At 39.4% G+C, this 18,964-nt stretch overlaps 1 protein-coding gene across 9 annotated transcripts in view; it reads left to right on the top strand.

The window, feature by feature from the left end:
- Nucleotides 1–4,564: 4,564 nt before the first annotated feature.
- Nucleotides 4,565–18,964, top strand: part of ZMYM4 (zinc finger MYM-type containing 4) — a 142,956-nt gene continuing 128,556 nt past the window's right edge. For 3 of the 9 annotated variants that reach the window (XR_010411022.1, XM_064589485.1, XM_064589481.1), the window contains exon 1: nt 4,565–4,761. Coding sequence is in view for 3 of the 9 variants with exons in the window: in XM_064589485.1 (XP_064445555.1) it covers nt 4,714–4,761 (48 nt within the window). In the remaining 6 variants the exon portion in view is untranslated. The remainder of the gene's footprint in view (nt 4,762–18,964) is intronic. The other 6 variants (XM_054512990.2, XM_045898112.3, XM_045898111.3 and 3 more) reach the window with 5 other exon arrangements.

The raw sequence follows: 18,964 nt of genomic DNA, 5'->3' as shown, positions 1-18,964 counted from the left end.
GTATTCTAATCATTTAACATTATGAGAACACTGAGGCCAATAAAGGTAAGGGGACTGGCTCATGGTCACTCAGTGGCTGACAGAGAACCCCTATTCTTTTTTTTTAAGATTTTATTTATTTATCTGAGAGAGTGAGAAAGAGAGAGAGAGCGCGCGTGTGCAGGAGCAGGGGGAGGGGCAGAGGGAGAGGGAGAAGCAGACTCCCCACTGAGCAGGGAGCCTGATGCAGGGCTCAATCCCAGGACCCTGAGATCATGATCTGAGCTGAAGGCAGATACTTAACCGACTGAGCCACCCAGGCGCCCCTAATTGTGGAATTCTTGAAACTATCCCACCAGGTAGCAGGGAAAGAAGGATGGTGTCCCTCTACAAGCAGCATTCCACAACTAAAGGGACACCCACCTTCCTCTCTACTTGTTCAAGTTCTCACAACCAGTGATAAGAAGTTTTTAAAGATTTTTATTTTTAGTATTTATTTGACAGCGAGAGAGGGAACACAAGCAGGGGGAGTGGGAGAGGGAGAAGCAGGCTTCCCGCTGAGCAGGGAGCCCGATGTGGGGCTCGATCCCAGGACCCTGGGACCATGACCTGAGCCAAGGGCAGACGCTTAACGACTGAGCCACCCAGGCGCCCCAAGAAGTTCTTCAGAAACTAACCAACCAACTAACTAACTAACTAACTAACTAACTAACTAACTAACTAACTAACCAACTAAGGTAGCCCTCCTCCGGTCACTTTTTATCCCAACGCCCTGTTATATTTTCTTTTCAACATCCTCTGATTTTATCTAATGTATCTAAATGTTCAATTTTGTTTTAAACGTATTTTAATCTAATGGATAGAATTCCTCTAGGTAATAACCTCTTTTGGGAAGAAACTCCAAGTCTTTTATAGCTGATCTTTACCTCTGCACATGTCCCTAAGATGACATCTGCATGTATGAGCTGTTAATGTGTGGAAGAAGCTTGAGACCTTGGATCCATTTGGTGTCCTTGTACTATATTTTGACTTCTCTGGATGCACAGCAACCTATTGGTCAGTGAGTGGTGTATCTTGTAGCCAGGCCTCTCTAAGCTTATTAAGAGCCTGGAGGCAAACCCTATCTCTTCCTGAGGTCTGGGTGTTACTACTTTTTGTTCTAGGTTGGATGAGATCTACAGAGCTACTTCCCCCTATACTTGCCAGGTAATCTCATGGCTACCTTCCCTATGCCTCCCCAGGGCGTGTGAGAACGTCTGGATACATTCTAAATCACAGTGGGGTTATGGGCCACTCATGTGCAGAACTTCTTCCAAGTCCCTTTATCGAATTTTGTATATGGAAATTTGTGTTCTACTTCTTTAAAAAATTTCCTCCCTGCCCCCATCACATAAGCTTCAAGACCCACGAAAATTGGATTCACCCCTAACTGACAGACACTCCGAGGGGCTCAATGCAGGCCTTCTCTCTTTTCCCAATTGCACAAGGCCATTATTTTTATTTGTATGTGGCTGTTTGCCTATTGGTGTGGATACAGTCTGCAAATCATCTCTACCTGGAATTCCAAACAGAAGCAAAACAAAAGTGCTTTCTATTTGAAGAGCTAGAGTAGGAAGACAGAGGCATTTGTCTCTCAATCACTGCCTCTCTTTTCCTTCTTCTTCCCTCCACTCTTTAAGAGTCAGGCTTTTCTTTTACTTCCCTATGTCACAGCTTCATGGCTTATCTTAGAAGAAAGGAGCATCTCTTCCGGAGTTTGGGAGAAATGAGATTCTTACTATGTGCTGAATTTTGTAAGTTAAATAGAATTAAGGAAATTTAGCAAATTCTTTTTCTCTCCACTAAGACTATTCTACTCTCTCCTGATTAGGGAAGTAAGTCTCAGAGCTCTACTTCAGGCAAGAGTCTATGAAGGAACATGATTTAAAGAAGAAAATTAAAATGAATCAGCTTGATATTTGCAAAGTATTATACCATTATACTCTCCTTTTTTTAAAAAAGAAGTCAGAAAATTGGATTTGTACATGACATAATCCCATTTGAAACGCTGGCATATAATTTAAAAAATAAAAAATTTAGAATATATAAAATAATATATTCTTATAATGCTAGGAATCAAAAGGGTTCTAAGAGATTTAGAAATATTAACTAATTCTCCCAACAACCCGTTTTACAGATGAGGAAACTGGGGCATTGAGCAAGTAACTTGACCAAGATCACATAGCTATACATGGTGCAAACCAAATACATGTCTGTGGGGAAGATTTGTCTGCAAGGCACCCAATCTGGAACCTCTAGTTTATGATATATTTGAATAAGCTAGAAAGAAAAGCCTTTGAATTCTGGCTTGGTTTCTCTGCTGAATGACCTTGTACTAGTCATTTAACCTGTAGAAATCCCTCTGTAAAATTAGGATAATGTGATTAACCTTGCAGTGCTCACTAAGTGTTGGTTTTCTTTTTTTTTCTTCTTCTTATATGGATGATTGCACTGAACATTCATGATATGCTTGTATATTACCTGAAACGCACAAATCTTGCCTATTGTTCAACACCCAACATATTCCTAATACTTCTAGAAATAGTCTGCTACAGAAGACAGTGCTAGGCTTGGGGTCAAGATGCTTGTTCCAGTCCTGGTGCTGTTATTAATCCTTTTTGTGAATGCACACAAGTTTCTGAGCCTCAGTGGCTCTATCTTTACAATGTGGAGTTGGATTAAATCAATGGCTTTCAACTATTTTGCGATATGCTACACTTCTCTAATGGTGGGAAGGGGCATGGAAGAGAGAGGACAAGGGGAAGGATGGGTGAGCAGTTTATGGGTTCCCATCTCCACTACAAACTTAGCAACTCCATTTTAAGCTGTCAGATTTTATTAGATGGGAGTATTCCACTGCCTGTAAAACAGGTGGAAACCACTAGACCTTTCATGTACCCACATTCTCTAAAACTCTTTTCTTGGTTTCTCTGTTTATTTCCTTTTTGTCCTAAACATGTAACTAAAGGGTCTGACATGTTTTAAAAATTCCAGCTGAAAAACACATTCTTTTGTCCTTTTCTCTTTTCTACCAAAAAGTGAAATTAAAGATGAAGAGGCCTAAACAAGGACCAGCATGGATACTTCCAGCAATTTCACAGATAGTTTCCAGCAAAATGTGATGGATTAGGAAACTTTTCAGTTTCAAAAAGCTACCAAGTGACACACACAAGTCATAAATTATCTCTCATTATCCTGTGATTTTAGGAGTTGCTCATTTGCATTTGAATGTTTCTTGCTGTGGGGGAATGACCTTCAAGAGGCAGCTTCTTTGTATTTCTTATTTGATTGTTTTTAAGCTATTATTATGAACTCTGTTAGAGCAATTTTTCTCCACCTGAGGCTAAGGAACTGGAAGGTATGAAGAGGAATAAATCAAGCCCCCATTCTCTTCAGTCTTCTTCAGCTTCCATTTTAAGGCAAGATAGACCCAAATTTACTTCCCCGTTTTCTGCTTGGAAATAACATGGTCATCCTTTAAGTCAGAGTCTCAAAGCTTCTTGAATGGAGGTGAATAAGGACACACAATATCTGCAAATCATCACACGTCTTCAGAGACGAATTAAATATTCTTGCAGTATCATGGACCTTCCATTTCTGATCCCCTAGATGAAAACTGATTTATCTTTTGCTTTGAAGACAGGTTGGTACATTGAAAAGCCTGGAAGGCTGTTGCTCAAATCTTGATTCTAAATTCACACCAGCATTTAGGCGCCTTGAGGCAAATTACTTTTCTGGACCAGGCAGCAATTTTACCATTGGGAGTATTGGAGTAGATGCTTCCTGAGATTCTTCTCGATTTAGATATTCTAAGGACAAATTACTATCGAGGAAGTAACCTCCAGTTGTTGGTTTGGTCTTCAAAAACACTACAGGATCTGATTTTGAGGTTAGGCTGTCAGAGTTGACCCTTAATATTCCATGCCCTTTCTTCAGATCAGGCTATCTAAAGGAAGTAAAGCTGGGTCTCCTTGAGATGACTGGCTTGTTCCCTCATTGGTTGGGATTCTTCATGTTCAGAGGTCCACTGAGAACTTCAGGTCACCATCATTTTCCCTTTACAATGGTATCTCCATAGTCAGGTGTAAGATGATGATCTGGACCCCTCACTGACATTTCACCCAATTCTCCAGATAGTCATTTCATTAATTTCTTTCATTCCTCCTTCATCACTGCGTCATGGCCCCTTTAAGGCAGCGGCCATAGTTGAGTGGTGGGAGCAGCTGCTGGCAGCAAAGAGACTTGCAGGATTTGGCCTACCCTTGGCCACTCACCGCGCACGCTCAGGACCGGGGGCTTGGTGGGAAAGGAAGGAGGGGCTTAAGGTGCGCCTGCGCATCTGGGGCGCGCGCAAGGGGCTGGTTTGGTGATCCCTTTAAGAAACCGCAGGCGGAGGAATTTCTCTGAGAGAAAATAATCCTACTCACGGGGCCCCTTGGAGGCCATTAACCCCCCGAGTACCGGCCCCCCCTTTCCCGGGCAGGCCCTACCGCCCACGCGCGCACCCGTGGGATCTCTGGATCTCCGACCCAGCGCGCGGCATCCGCCCCCTCCCCACTCTCAGCGCCAGGCCCGGACGGGTTCGGAGAAGCTGCCGCGAGGCGGCCGTGCCTGCAGTGTGGGCGGGGGCCGGGGGCCCGAGAGGTTCCGCCGCCACCGCGCCGGGAGCCGCAGCGGTTCCGAGCGGGGCCCAACATGGCGGAGAGAGAGGTGGAGTCCGGCCCCCGAAAGAGGGTAGGTGAGGTGAGGCAGAACTCGGGCGGCGGGGGGCGGGGCGGGAGTCGCGTCCCGGGGCCGGGAATGGGCCAAGCGCAGGCTCGTGGAGGGGTCGTCGAGGCCCGGTTGGGGGGCGGTTGCGGGCGGGACTGAGGCAACCTTGGGTCAGGAGCGCGCTGGAGAGTGGTCCTTCGGCAGGTGGGACAAAGATTTGCTGCTGGTTAGGAGGGGGAGGGGCGGGGGTTGTTGTTTGCTTCCCCCCCCCCCAGCACTGGGGGTGGGTTATGTGGGCTAGGGGAGGGAAGGTGTCACATTCTTAAGTGCATCTTTAGTAAATCAGAGTCTCGAAGTTTAACTGGGGAGAGGTCAGGGTGGGGGTGGTAGTGGTAGTGGCGGGAATAAGTCGTGGACGGGTCTCAAGAGGAATAACCTGGAGGGTTCTTCAGTAACACCATCGCGAATTCATTTTCCTACCTCCTTTCCCCTCCCCCCATAACCGTTATCAAGACCAAGGTGGAGGTGGTGCTCTTACCTGTGAAGAAGTGGGGTCGTTGGCATGTCCTGATTTAGAGAGATTTTGGCAACTCTAAATGTCATGTTCTAGTCTAGCCTCTTTACCAACAATTAAGAACGTGGGAGAGTATGACAAGTTTTGTTATAGCAAGGATGTACCCAACCAGCCTGCAGAGGTGAAGCCAATTGGGAGTTGTTGAGTGCCTTTTAAAGTTTGTCTTGAAACTTTTCTTATTTAATTCCGAATGATTTTTTTTCCGACGGAGAACAATACTGTACTATCGATTGAGCAATATTTTTCAGATTTTTTAGACTCCCCCCGCCCCTCCCACCTTAGCATGTTGAGCAGTAAGTTTCCTATCAGGAATCTTCCTTTTGGGAATGGTCACAAAATAATCAAATTAGTGTTAAGCCAACCACATAAAAAATTACTACTTAATTTTTACTCACAGAGCCTTTTTGATTTAGCATAGAATTAGCAATCTCATAATGAATTACAGCTAACATTTTGAGTGCTTACTATGTGCCTGGCACTGATTTATAGGAGGAATTTAACTTTGCATTAGGTATGTAAAACCCATTTTGCAGATGAAGAAATGTAGGCATAGAGAGGTTAAGTAATTATACTTAAGATCAGATAGCTCTTTAAGAGGTCGAGCTGTGGTTTGAATTCAGGTTTGTCCCAACTACAATGCTTGTAGCATTGTAGCCAGTCTATGTTTCTCCTTAAAAGCTTAAATTATAGGGGCACCTGGGTGGCTCAGTTGGTTCAGCGTAGGACTGTTGATCTCAGCTCAGGTCTTGATCCCAGGGTCTTGAGTTCAAGCCCCGCCTTGGGCTCCATACCTAGCATGCCTACCTAAAACCAAACAAAACTTAAGTTATAAATAACCAAAAAAATGTCAAATAGTTTTTTCCAACAATTTATTAGGAAATATTTTCAGCTACACAGCAAAATTGAAAAAATTTACAGGGAGCGGTCATATACTCACTACCTAGATTCTACTATTAACATTTTATTGGTTTTATCACTTATTTATTCATGTATCTAGCCCTTTATCCATTTATCAGTTATTTTAATGCATTTCATTTTAGTATTTGGAGCAATTAAAATTTAATGTTGATAGTCTTAGGTTTATAGACATTTAGATCTTCCTTGTGCAATAATTAGTCATAGCTAGAACAAGTTAAGCTGTATGATAGTATATTAAATATAATTCATTTAGTATAAATATTGGGTATGGAATGCACATGTTTTGAAATTTTAAATTTCTCTTCAAGCTGAGAGTCAGTTTAAACTCGATCCTCATATTTGAGTAAAGGTACATGGCATGTGGTCCACCAATTAAAATATATAGGGTAAATTACTTTAGATGTGTAATGTTCATTCAAGGAGATCTCTGAATCCAGTTGCTCCTAATGCTATTATCATTCATCTTATAAAATGGAATGTTCTAGAAAACATCTAAGCATGTTGGTAACAAATTCAACTAGCTTTTAAATACTTTTTTCTCTTCTAATACACTTTAAAGATGCCACATTGATAGTAATCTAAACTATTATTTTTTAATGTCATGTATATAGCACTTCTACAGGTTTTACCCATTATTTTACCATTTTCATTGTGGAGGAAGGTTACATTCATTATCTTTTAGGCTCCATAATCCAATTTTTAAAGTTACTTATTTTATTTCATTTATTTTTTTTAAAGTAATGTCTATACCCCATGTGGGGCTTGAACTCACAACCCTTGGTCAAGAGTCGCCTGCTCTACCAGACAGGTGTGCCTCCATTTTGTTTTTGATATTTGGTTAGAATGTTCAGTAGGGTTATCCTGAACTGTACACATGGTACATGTGCTTTTTCTCCCCCCTCATTTTTTTGATGTGTGCTAAACTCATGTGGATTCCGTATGTATACTCTAAACAGATTAGTGGGGACTATGTACAAAAGTACAATATCTTTTTAATAATTTGACTGCTTTGAGGCAGCTAAAAAAAATTGCATAGGCCTGGGTAGTAAGTTTAGGTTATTTAATCTGAAATTGCATTGATGATGACATGGTATTGTATTTATGATGCTTAACTACTTTGACCTTTATAAAAGTCACAAAAAGTTTCTGAGCACCTATGCTAGTTGTTTGACTGTATGCTAGGTATTATGCTGTGGTATTTATGATCATGTAGGATAGTACATTCTGGCTCTCCTGCTAAATTGTGAGTTCTTTTAGGGTAGGGTCCATTTTATTGCATTTTGCATCTCCAGCACCTTTGACTTCCATGTAATAGGAATTCAAAAAGACTTACATTGATTTTTGGTAAGAAAGTTCACCTGTTACAGTAGAGGCTGTAGGGCTTGGGTACTGAGGTATTTGCTTTATAATTTTCGGAGCTTCAGTAAAAATCTTCCGTAGCATCCTTTATGCTCCAAAATTGTCTCCTATGGATTCAGATTTAGGGATCTTCTGATTGTTCTGGATTATGGTTAGATGGGAGAATGTATTTTAAGACCCTTGGTGGGTTAACAACCTTACATTCTGTGTAGGCCTGCCGGCTGTCTTACTTTTATGCTTGTGGGCATTTAGAACAATAGGTATTCATTAGATAAGTTTGATTTGATTGTATTCTGACTATATTGGAATGCCAGTCTTTCAGTTTCTGAACTTGGGGAAGCTAAGTATGTGGGTGGGTCAGCACCATATCCATCAATCATCTGTGCTAAGAACCAAGTTCATATGAAGTTCATATACACGTAGTCTTTCTTACTTTAAAGTTAGGGATATTTTTGAGATATTATTTGTGAACTTTTTTAAGATTGTAAAACTTTTATTTTCTAATACAGGTTTTAAAATTCATTAGTTAGGCTTGTTGTAAATAGTGGATTTATTTGTTCATGGCTATTATAATAAACTTACGAAGCATGAGATCTGTGGAATTATTTTATGCATGGCTATTAAACTTATGAAGCACAAGATCTAACTAAATCTAGTGGCCATATTTTTTTGTGAAATCCCTATATCTTTTCAAAGTTTACATACAGAATGATGACTTTTGTAAATGTGTATGTTATTACATGGTCTACTAAGTTGTATCCACTCTCAAACTTGTCTGTATATTAAATTTGAGGCATATGTGTTTGGTATGCTTAAAAGAAAGATAAGCATGTGTATAAGTAGCATGCTTCCATTTTTGTAAAAACTGACCATTTTCCCTTCCCCACGTATGTGTCTGTACTTGTATATGTATGAGCTTGGAGAAAGTTGTGGAGGCTACATGTCAGGCTGCATGTTACTGTTGATTACCTTCAAGGGGTGGGGATAAGGAAGGAAAGAGTAGGGGAAAATTTTTGCAAAATGGAAAAATACGTATAATACTAAGTGAAAATAGAGACTATAAAATGTTACCCAGGGGCGCCTGGGTGGCTCAGTCGTTAAGCGTCTGCCTTCGACTCAGGTCATGATCCCAGGGTCCTGGGATCGAGCCCCGCATCGGGCTCCCTGCTCGGCGGGAAGCCTGCTTCTCCCTCTCCCACTCCCCCTGCTTGTGTTCCCTCTCTCGCTGTGTCTCTCTGTCAAATAAATAAAATCTTAAAAAAAAAAAAAAAGTTACCCATATTATTGTAAATATGTAAACAAGGAACATGCATGTAGACGGGGAATAGGAAATAACATGAACAAATGAGAACATTGATTTTATCATGTGATGGGATTATGGAGAAGTTTTGTTTTGGATTTCTGTTATTTTAATATTTTAAAATAATAACAAAAGGTTGATCCCTCTTAATTCCTTGATGAACTTTTAATCTTTTGTCTTTTCATTAAATGTGTTACTTAAAAAGCACAACAGTACATATTAAAAATACTTGCAGCTCACGTGTACAAAGTGTAAAGCATCTGCTTGAAGAATGCGTTGGCTCTTTATAGAGAGCATTTGAAGAGACCATTCTAATGTTGTTGATGATTCTGAATTACTTTCACAGTGCCCATCTTATAACTAGCAGAGGTTTCTGTAAATATAATACTTGATATTTATAAACATTTAAGTTCCAGTCATTATTTTAATTATTTTATGTGTAATATAGCCTCCAATCCTCATTAATTCCATTAACAGTAGTCACCATTACTGTCCCATTCTATAAATGAGGAAGCTGAGGTACAGAGTTTTTTGTTTTTTTTGGTTTTTTTGCTTAAGGTCATACTATATAATAGGCTAAACCAGTATCAAATAGTACTTGAAAAATTATACTGTTTGATAAATAGTGTAGGTTAGCATTCATTATTATAACATATAAGAGTTAATATGTTTATTAATTGGGCGCCTGGGTGGCTCAGTTGGTTAAGCGACTGCCTTCGGCTCAGGTCATGATCCTGGAGTCCCGGGATCGAGTCCCATATTGGGCTCCTTGCTCAGCAGGGGGTATGCTTCTCCCTCTGACCCTCCCCCCTCTCATGTGCTCTCTCTCATTCTCTCTCTCAAATAAATAAATAAAATCTTTTAAAAAAATGTTTATTATATGTAATATATGTAACATAAAATGCATATAGGTAATATGTGTGATAATAGTCTAGTTCCTGAATTATCTGGAGTTTTTGGTGGTTAAAATTAATTGAATTATATTTAAGTTGATGTGTAAATTCTCAGGATGCATCGAAATACATTCTAGTTTGAGATAACCTTAAAACATATCTTCACAACTCACAGGTTTATTTTTAAGAAAGTATACACTAGGGCGCCTGGGTGGCTCAGTTGGTTAGGCAACTGCCTTCAGCTCAGGTCATGATCCTGGAGTCCCAGGATCGAGTCCCGCATCGGGCTCCCTGCTCGGCGGGGAGCCTGCTTCTCCCTCTGACCCTCCCCCCTCTCATGTACTCTCTCTCATTCTCGCTCTCTCAAATGAATAAATAAATCTTTAAAAAAAAAAAAAAGAAAGTATACACTAAATATTTTAAAGCTATGATTTATTCTAAAGATAAAGTTTGTGCTTCCTTTGAAAATGGAATGGTTTTCTAATTTACTAAAGACCATTAAAGGAAATAAATGTAAAATTGCGGTTTTATGGATATTTAGTGAATATTTTTGAATTCTGTGTTAGGAGACAGACCACTCTTTAAAGACTGACATTTCCTTTAAATATTCTGATTATTTTACTGTGCATTAACTATGTAATTATTTTAGCAAAGGAAAGAGAAAGCATTATAGTGTAGTATTAGGTTGAACCATGTAAAATTGCTGATATTTGACTGACTTATAAAAAATGCATTTTCTTTTTTTTTTAACAACCGATAATCAGTTTATTAAAAAGGTTGATGTAATCATGTGCAGTGGTGACTTCATCCTCAACTCCTGGCTCAATACTGATGGAAGTAATCTGCTTTAACAATCTCAGAAGGACTGTGCAAGTCAGTGAGTCACTTGTGGATCCTCATCTGAAAACGATCCCAAATCTTAGAACCTTCACTACAAGGAGTTTTTCTTGTAGTGATTCTCAGAGTCGTGGTAGGCATCCAAACTGGTCCTTCCACTTTGAGATTCTTCTCCTTCGTACCTCTGATGAAGTTGCACATACCTTCTCCAAAGATTTTACATTGTACTGGTTAGAGTAATTCTGATTTGGTGAATCGCCACCTCTGGTTCCACGGGTGTCTTCCCTGGTGTCTTTAAAAGCCCTGTCTGTGGCGCAGCTTCCTGATCGACTTGTTCCTTGGAGAGAGCAAACAGTGGTGAGTCAGGAGCAGAAGCGGGGCGCCTGGAAGCTCTCCTGTAGCTGCGACCACGTCTTCCTCAAAGAGCCAAGAATGCATTTTTGAATGGCTCAACCTCTAATAGAGCATGGGCTTTTCAAAGTCAGGTTATGGTACAGTCTCTAGTATTTAGCTGTATTGGGATATTAACACCCATACCCATTTATGCTTAGGGAATATGCATAATATTACTTTAATTTCATTCTTACCTTTCTGGCCTCCTGGAAGCTTGAGTTAGCTACCTTCCTGCTTTTCATCAAAGATAATACCTGAGCAAACCTTTTCTATCCAACATGGACTACCCACTACTCTTTGAGGTTAAGGATCATGTGTTCATCTTTCTTTACATCTCCTAACATGTTGTCTTATAAATTTAAATGTGATATGTATATACACACACACACACACACACACACATATTGCACATTTATAAGCAAAAGTTAAAAAATCCTTTTTATTCTGTTTCATATTTTGGTATTAATATAGAATATAAAATATAGGTTGGTACAGTGAATTCCTGTTACCCAGATTTAACAGCTAAACAATACTCAACATTTTGCTCTTCCTGTCTCATCCAACTTCTCTTTTTTTTGGTTGAAATAATTTTATTTATTTTTTATTATTATTATTTTTTAAGATTTTATTATTTGACAGAGAGCGTGAGCACAAGAAGGGAGAGCGGCAGGCAGAGGGAGAAGCAGGCTCCCTGCTGAGCAGGGAGCCCCATGCGGGACTCCATCCCAGGACGCTGGGATCATGACCTGAGCTGAAGGCAGGCACTTAACCCACTGTGCCACCCAGGCACCCTGGTCAAAATAATTTTAAAGAAATCTCAGGCATAATATCATTTAATCTATACATACTTATGCATGTATTTCTAATAAGTAAGAATTAAAACTAAACAACTCTAATACCATACCTAGTAAAGTTAGTTCTTTAATCCAGTCTGTGTTCAGATTTCTTTGATTCTCTGAATTTTTTTTTTTAATAGTTGGTTTGTTTAACTCACTATCCAAATAAGATTTACCTCTTAAATTTCTCTTAACTTCAACTATTGCCCTCTCTACACCCTGCACTTTTTCCCATGATATTTCTTTGTTGAAAAAAACTAGGTCATTTGTTCAGGAGAATTTCTCACATTCTGGATTTGGCTGCTTGAATTCTTGTGGTATTCTAACATGTTCAATTATCCTTCATATTTCCCACAAATTAGTAGTTACATATAGAGCAGTAGTTCTCAACTTTGGCTGAAACTTGAGAATTACCTGGAGAGCTTTTAAATATCCTGATTCTCAGATTACATTTCAGATAATAAAATCAGAATTCATGGGTGGATTCTAGGCATCAATATTTTTAAAAATTTCCCAAGTGATTTAGTCTGTAGCCAAGATTGAGAACTTGAATTGGTAGAGCTTTATGAGATTTCGGTTCAGTTTCTTTAAGAAAGAAAAATCCATGGGAAAAAAAAAAATTCATGAATAGAGTAGTGATACATAACATATTTCCAATCAGTTTTAAGAATAAAAGTGTGCTGTTTAATAATTACAGTGGGGTAATAGCCATAAACTGGGACTGTCCTGGACAAATTAGGATATATAGCCACCCTATTAGATGATGCTAGTAGATGGTGAATTCTTGTTGCATTATTCCAGGAGGCACACTTTTAGTGATACTAAAATTGATCAATTTACGTTCTGCAAGTGGAATCTAAACATAATAATTTCTTAACATCTCACCTAATGAATTTATCAGCCTTCGATGATTGTTTCCTAGATCTATGATTTCATTAGAGGAGTGATTTTTTTTTTTTTTAATCATTTCTTCTTTTATTCACTGGAATTCTTCCTTAAAGAATTTCTTTCTTAAAGAATTCCTTCATCAATTATTTGGTTACCCTGTTATATTTGTACAGGAAGAGCAGAGAGTAAATGCTTATTTTTTTCTCCTTTATCAACTTTCAGAAGAATGAATTGATGCCATAGCAAATCATAAAGGTGAGGCTTGGGAGGTGGTATTGTTATGAACACATAGATTTTAATATGTTTGATATATTTAAATGTATTGTGGTCAGTATTTTTTTTGATCTTTAAATTTGTCATATTTTTTTATTAATGGCTATCTGTATTAGTATCCTAAGGCTGCCATAACAAATTACTACCAATTTGGTGGCTTAATATGGTAGAAATTTATTCTCTCTCAGCTCCGGATGCTGGGTGTCTGATATCGAGGTGTCAGTAGGGCCAGGTTCTCTCTGAAGGCTCTAAGGAAGAATTTTTCCTTCTTCCAGCTTTTGGAAGGATTTTGGAAGCTTCTGGTGGGTTGATTTATATTCCTTAATTTGTGGCAGCATAACTCCAGTCTGCCTCCCTCTTCACATGGCCTTCTGTGTTTTCTGTCTTTTTTTTTTTTTCTCAAAGATTTTATTTATTTGAGAGAGAGAGAGAGAAAAACAGCATGACATGGGAGAGGGTCAGAGGGAGAAGCAGGCTTCCCGATGAGCCGGGAGCCCAATGTGGGACTCGATCCCAGGACTCTGGGATCATGACTGAGCCGAAGGCAGTCGCCCAACCAACCTAGCCACCCAGGTGCCCTTCTTTTCTGTCTCTTTTAAGGATATCTTCATTGGATTTATGGTCCAGCCTAGTCCTGGATGATCTCGTTTCAAGATCTTTACCTTAATTACATCTGTGAAGATCTGTTCTCACATTCTGAGCTTCTGGGTGCACATGTCTTTTAGGGGCTACAATTCAAGCCACTACAGTCCACCCTTTTGTCCCTCAAACTTGACATCCATCCCATATGCAAAATACATTCATCTCTATCCCAACATCCCCCGAAGTCTCAATCCATTATAGCATGAAATCTTAAGCCTTAAATCTCATCTAAATATCATCAGCTCAAAAACACCCAAATCTTAGCATCTAAATCATCTACACAAGATACGAGTGTGATTCTGGCTATGACTCATCTGAGGTAAAATTCTTCTTTATCTGTGGCACTCTGAAACCAGAAAACAAATTTTCTGCTTCCAACATACAATCCTGGGACAGGCATAGGATAGACATTCCCATTCCAAAAGGAAGGAAATAGAAGGAATGGTCCCAGTCAAGTTCAAAACCCAGCAGGACCAATTTCCTTGGGTTTCAAGACCTGAGAATAATTCTCTTGTGGCTTAAATCTCTGCACTCTGGGTTTATTGAAACACTGTAGACCCCTGCTTTGAGCCTACTTCTCTGGCTTCTACTTCTTTGTACCTTTCTTTTTCTTGAAGGGTAGCACATGTTCACGCATGAGTAGCTTTATTAGCTCTTTCCTGCCGATAGAATTCCAGGAGTCAGACAGATTTTTTTTAAATTTTTTTTTTTTTTAAGATTTTATTTGACAGAGACAGGGAGAGAGGGAGTACAAGCAGGGGGAGTGGGAGAGAGAGAAGCAGGCTTCCCAATGAGCAGGGAGCCTGATGCAGGGCTCAATCCCACGACCCTGGGATCATGACCTGAGCTGAAGGCAGATGCTTAACGACTGAGCCACCCAGGCGCCCCGATTTTTTTTTTTTCATTTTTATCTAGTCTGTGTTCTTTAAGTATAGGCTGGCAGTGTTTTTGTTGGTGTAATATGTTTACAAACCTGGAGTCTCCTCTCTGGTTCTTCACAGATCCTGGATAACCCAATCTTTATTCCTGACTTAAATTGAGGTGACTGATTGGACCCATGATTCATACATCTAATATCTTCAGCATATAGTTGTCCAGCTATACCCTTGGCCCTTTCCCTAGAGCACATTTTTCTAATAGTGAATTTCATAATTTTAGCATCCTCTGCCATTTGAATGGGCTGAGAACTTCCCAAATCATCAAGAGTTGTTTCCTTTTTGCTTAATATTTTCCTCAATTTATCTTTCCTCTCACTTTTTACTCTTAGCAGCAAGAAGAAACCAGGTTGTACTCTCAATACTTTGCTTAGAAGTCTTAGTAAATATCTAAGTTCATTGCTTCCAAGTTCTGTTTTCCTACCCAGTATAGAACACAATTCAGTCAAGTCTTTGCTACTTTATAACAATGATCACCTTCTAGTTCACAATAATGCATTCTTCATTTCCTTCTGAAATACTCATTTCCTTCTGATATCTCACCAGGAACACCTTTAACATTCAGATTTTCTCAACATTTTGTTCATGTGTATATGTATTCTTTAAGATGTTATAAACTTTCTCTTCTTTCTTCCTCACTTCCTTGTGAAACTACCAGAATTGTCTTTAATACCTATATTTGTACCAACCATCTCTTGAAGGCAATCTAAATTTTTTCTATCATGCTGCTTTCTTTCCTTTTTTTTTTCCAGTAGGCTCCATGCCTTGGGCTTGAACTCATGACCCTGAGATTAAGACCTGAGCTGAGATCAAGAGTTGGATGTTTGGGGCGCCTCGGTGGCTCAGTTGTTAAGCGTCTGCCTTCAGCTCAGGTCATGATCCCAGGGTCCTGGGATCGAGCCCCGCATCAGGCTCTGTGCTCCATGGGGAAGCCTGCTTCTCCCTCTCCCACTCTGCTTGTGTTCCCGCTCTCACGGTGTCTCTGTCAAATAAATAAAATCTTATTTATTTATTTGACAGAGAGAGAGATAGCGAGAGCGGGAACACAAGCAGGGGGAGAAGAAGCAGGCTTCCCACCAAGCAGGGAGCCCGATGCGGGGCTCAATCCCAGGACCCTGGGATCATGACCTGAGCTGAAGGCAGACGCTTAACAACTGAGCCACCCAGGCGCCCCAGAATTTACCATTTTAATTACTAAAAGTATATAATTCAGTGGCATTAAGGACATTTTAATAGTGTTGTGCAAGTATTACCACTGTCTTTTTCTTTAAAGATTTTATTTATTTTAGAGAGAGAGGGTGAGGGAGGGGCGGAGGGAGAGAATCTCAAGCTGACTCTGTGCTGAGCTCGAGCCTGACTCAGGGCTCGATCTCACTACCCTGAGATCGAGACCTGAGCTGAAACCAAGAGTTGGACGCTCAACCATCTGAGCAACCCAGGCACTCCTACCACTGTCTTTTTAGCCCCAAACGGAAAGTCTGCCCACATTAAGGAATAACTTCCCATTGCTCTTCCCTCCAGCCTCTGTTAAACTTTACTTTGTATCTCAATAAATTTGCCTATTCTAGATATTTCATATAAATGGAATCATACAATATTTGACCTTTGGTGTCTCATTTATTTCACTTAGCATAATATATCAGAACTTCATTCTTTTTTATGGCTGAATAATAGTTTATTGTATGTATATAATATTTATCCTTTCATTTGTTGACAGGTTGTTTCTATCTTTTGGCTATTATGAAAAATGTTGCTATAAACAGTGCTGTACAAGTATCTGTTTGAGTCTGTTTTCACTTCTTTTGGATATATACCTAGAAATGGATTTGCTGGAATAAATGGGATTTTTACGTTTATCTTTTTGAGGAATCCCCAAACTGTTTTCCACAGAGGTGCACTAGCAATGCACAAGGGTTCTGCTTTCTTCATACCCTCTCCAACACTTGTTCTCTTTTTCTTTTCTTCTTTTCTTTTCTTTCTTTCTTTTGATAATAGCTGTCCTAGTGGGTGTGTTTCATTGTGGTTTTGATTTGTATTTTTTTAATGACTAATGATGTTGAGTATCTGTTCTTGTGCTTATTGGCCATTTGTATATCTTCCTTGGAGAAATGTTATTTAAATCCTTTGCCCTTTTTTAATTGGGTTGTCTTTTTGTTAATGAATTAGAGGAGTTCTTTATATATTCTGGATATTACAAAGTCTAATTTGTCTATTTTCCTTTTGTAGCTTGTGCTCTTGTTTTCAATTTAAGAAACCATTGCCGGGCGCCTGGGTGGCTCAGTCGTTAAGCGTCTGCCTTCGGTTCAGGTCATGATAAGGGTCCTGGGATCGAGTCCCACATTGGGCTCCCTGCTCCGCGGGAAGCCTGCTTCTCCCTTTCCGCCTCCCCCTGTTTGTGTTCCTGCTCTCGCTATGTCTCTCTCTGTTAAATACATAAAATCTTTAAAAAAAGGAAACCATTGCCAAATACAAGATCATGTAGATTTTCCCATGTGAAGAAATCTAAGAGTTTTATAGTTTAGTTCTTTAATTTAGGTCTTCAATCCATTTAAAGTTAATTTTTGTTTATGGTATAATGTATGTGTACAGTTTTGTTCATTTGTATCTGGATACCAGTTTTTACAGCACTATATGTTGAAGTCTGTTCTTTTCCCATTGAATGATTTTGGTATGCTTGTCAAAAATCGGTTGGCCTTTGTATTAATCACTTTGGGTGCTATAACTAGTAGTTAGATTAGATAGTATAGTATAGATTGGGTGACTTAAACCATAGAAATTATTTCTTATATTTCTGGAGGCTGGGAAGTCTAAGATTGAGGTACTGGCAAGGTAGATTTCATTTGGCTTGTTGGCAGCTGCCATTTTTGCTTTGTGCCCGTATAATCTCTTGTGTGTTCTCGGACAGATTGAGGGAGCTCCCTGGTGTCTCTTTTTAGAAGGGCACTAATCCCATCATGAGAGTCCTACCCTCGTGACCTCATCTAACCCTAGTTACCTCCCAAAGGTCCCATCTTTAAATATCATAACATTGGGGTTTCAGTCTTCAACATACAAATTTTGGGGACACATATTTCATCCATAACAACAATATATGTAAGGGCTTATTTCTGGATTCTCAGTTTTGTTCCATTGGTCTGTATGTCTCCTTGTGCCTGTACTACACTGTTTTGATTACTGTAGCTTTGTAGAAGTTTGAAATTGGAAAGTATGAGTCCTCCAACTTTGTTTTTTCCTTTTCAAGATTGTTTTGGCTATTTGGCATCCCTTAAAATTCCATATGAAAGTCAGGATTTTTTTCCTGTTTCTACAAAAAATGCCATTGGGATTTTGTTAGGGATTGAATTGAATTTATAAATCTCTTGAGTAGTATTGTCATCCTGATAGTATTAAGTCTTCCACTCATTGAATGCAGGGTATTTTTTCTTTTATCTATGTCCTTTAAAAAAAATTTTTTTTTATTAAGTAAACTTTACCTCCAACTTGGGCCTAGAACTCATGACGCTGATACCAAGAGTGCCATGCTTTGCTGACTAAGCCAGCCAGGTGCCCCTGTCCTTTAAAATTTCTTTCAGCAGTATTTTGTCCAGGTCTCAGTGTGCAAGTCTTGTAGCTCCTTGGTTAAATTTTTCCGAAATATCAGTGTGATACACCGTATTAATGGAATGAAAAAAAAAAAAACCCCACATGATCTCTCAGTTGATGTAGATAAAAACATTTGAAAAACTCCGTCAGGGGGCTCCTGGGTGGCTCAGTTGGTTAAGTGACTGCCTTCAGCTCAGGTCATGATCCTGGAGTCCCGGGATCGAGTCCCGCATCGGGCTCCCTGCTCAGCAGGGAGTCTCCTTCTCCCTCTGACTCTCCTCCCTCTCATACTCTCTCTCTACCATTCTCTCTCTCTCTCAATAAATAAATAAAAATCTTTAAAAAAAATTAAAAAAAGAAAAACTCCGTCAGACTTTCATTAATAAATTAGGAGTAGAAAGGAACTTCCTCAACATGATAAAAGCTATATATGAAAAATCGTAGTTAATATCATACTTGATGGTGAAGGACTGCAAGGCTTTCCCCTAAGATCAGGAATAAGGATGCCCTCTTTTGGTACTTCTAATCAATGTATTTGAAGTTGTAGCCAGAGCAGTTAGGCAAGATAGAAGAGGCATCCAAATTGGAAAGAAAGAAGTAAAACTCTCTCTTACTGCAGATGACATGATTATATATACAGAAAACCTTACAAATCCACCAACCTCCCCCTTCCCCCCAGACCCTGTGAGAGGTAGTAAATTCAGCAGAGTTCAGGATTAAAAAAAAAAAAATCACAAAAATCAGTTGTATTTCCACACACTAGCAATGAAATCCTGAAAGGAAATCAAGAAAATTATTTCATTTAC

Source organism: Mirounga angustirostris, unplaced genomic scaffold (genome assembly GCF_029215605.1).
Source record: "Mirounga angustirostris isolate CCGP_5_RB_7025 unplaced genomic scaffold, mMirAng1.0.hap1 SCAF_4, whole genome shotgun sequence".
NCBI lineage: Eukaryota > Metazoa > Chordata > Mammalia > Carnivora > Phocidae > Mirounga > Mirounga angustirostris.
Note: the sequence above shows the minus strand (reverse complement) of the source record. Positions and strands in the feature narration are given on the sequence as shown.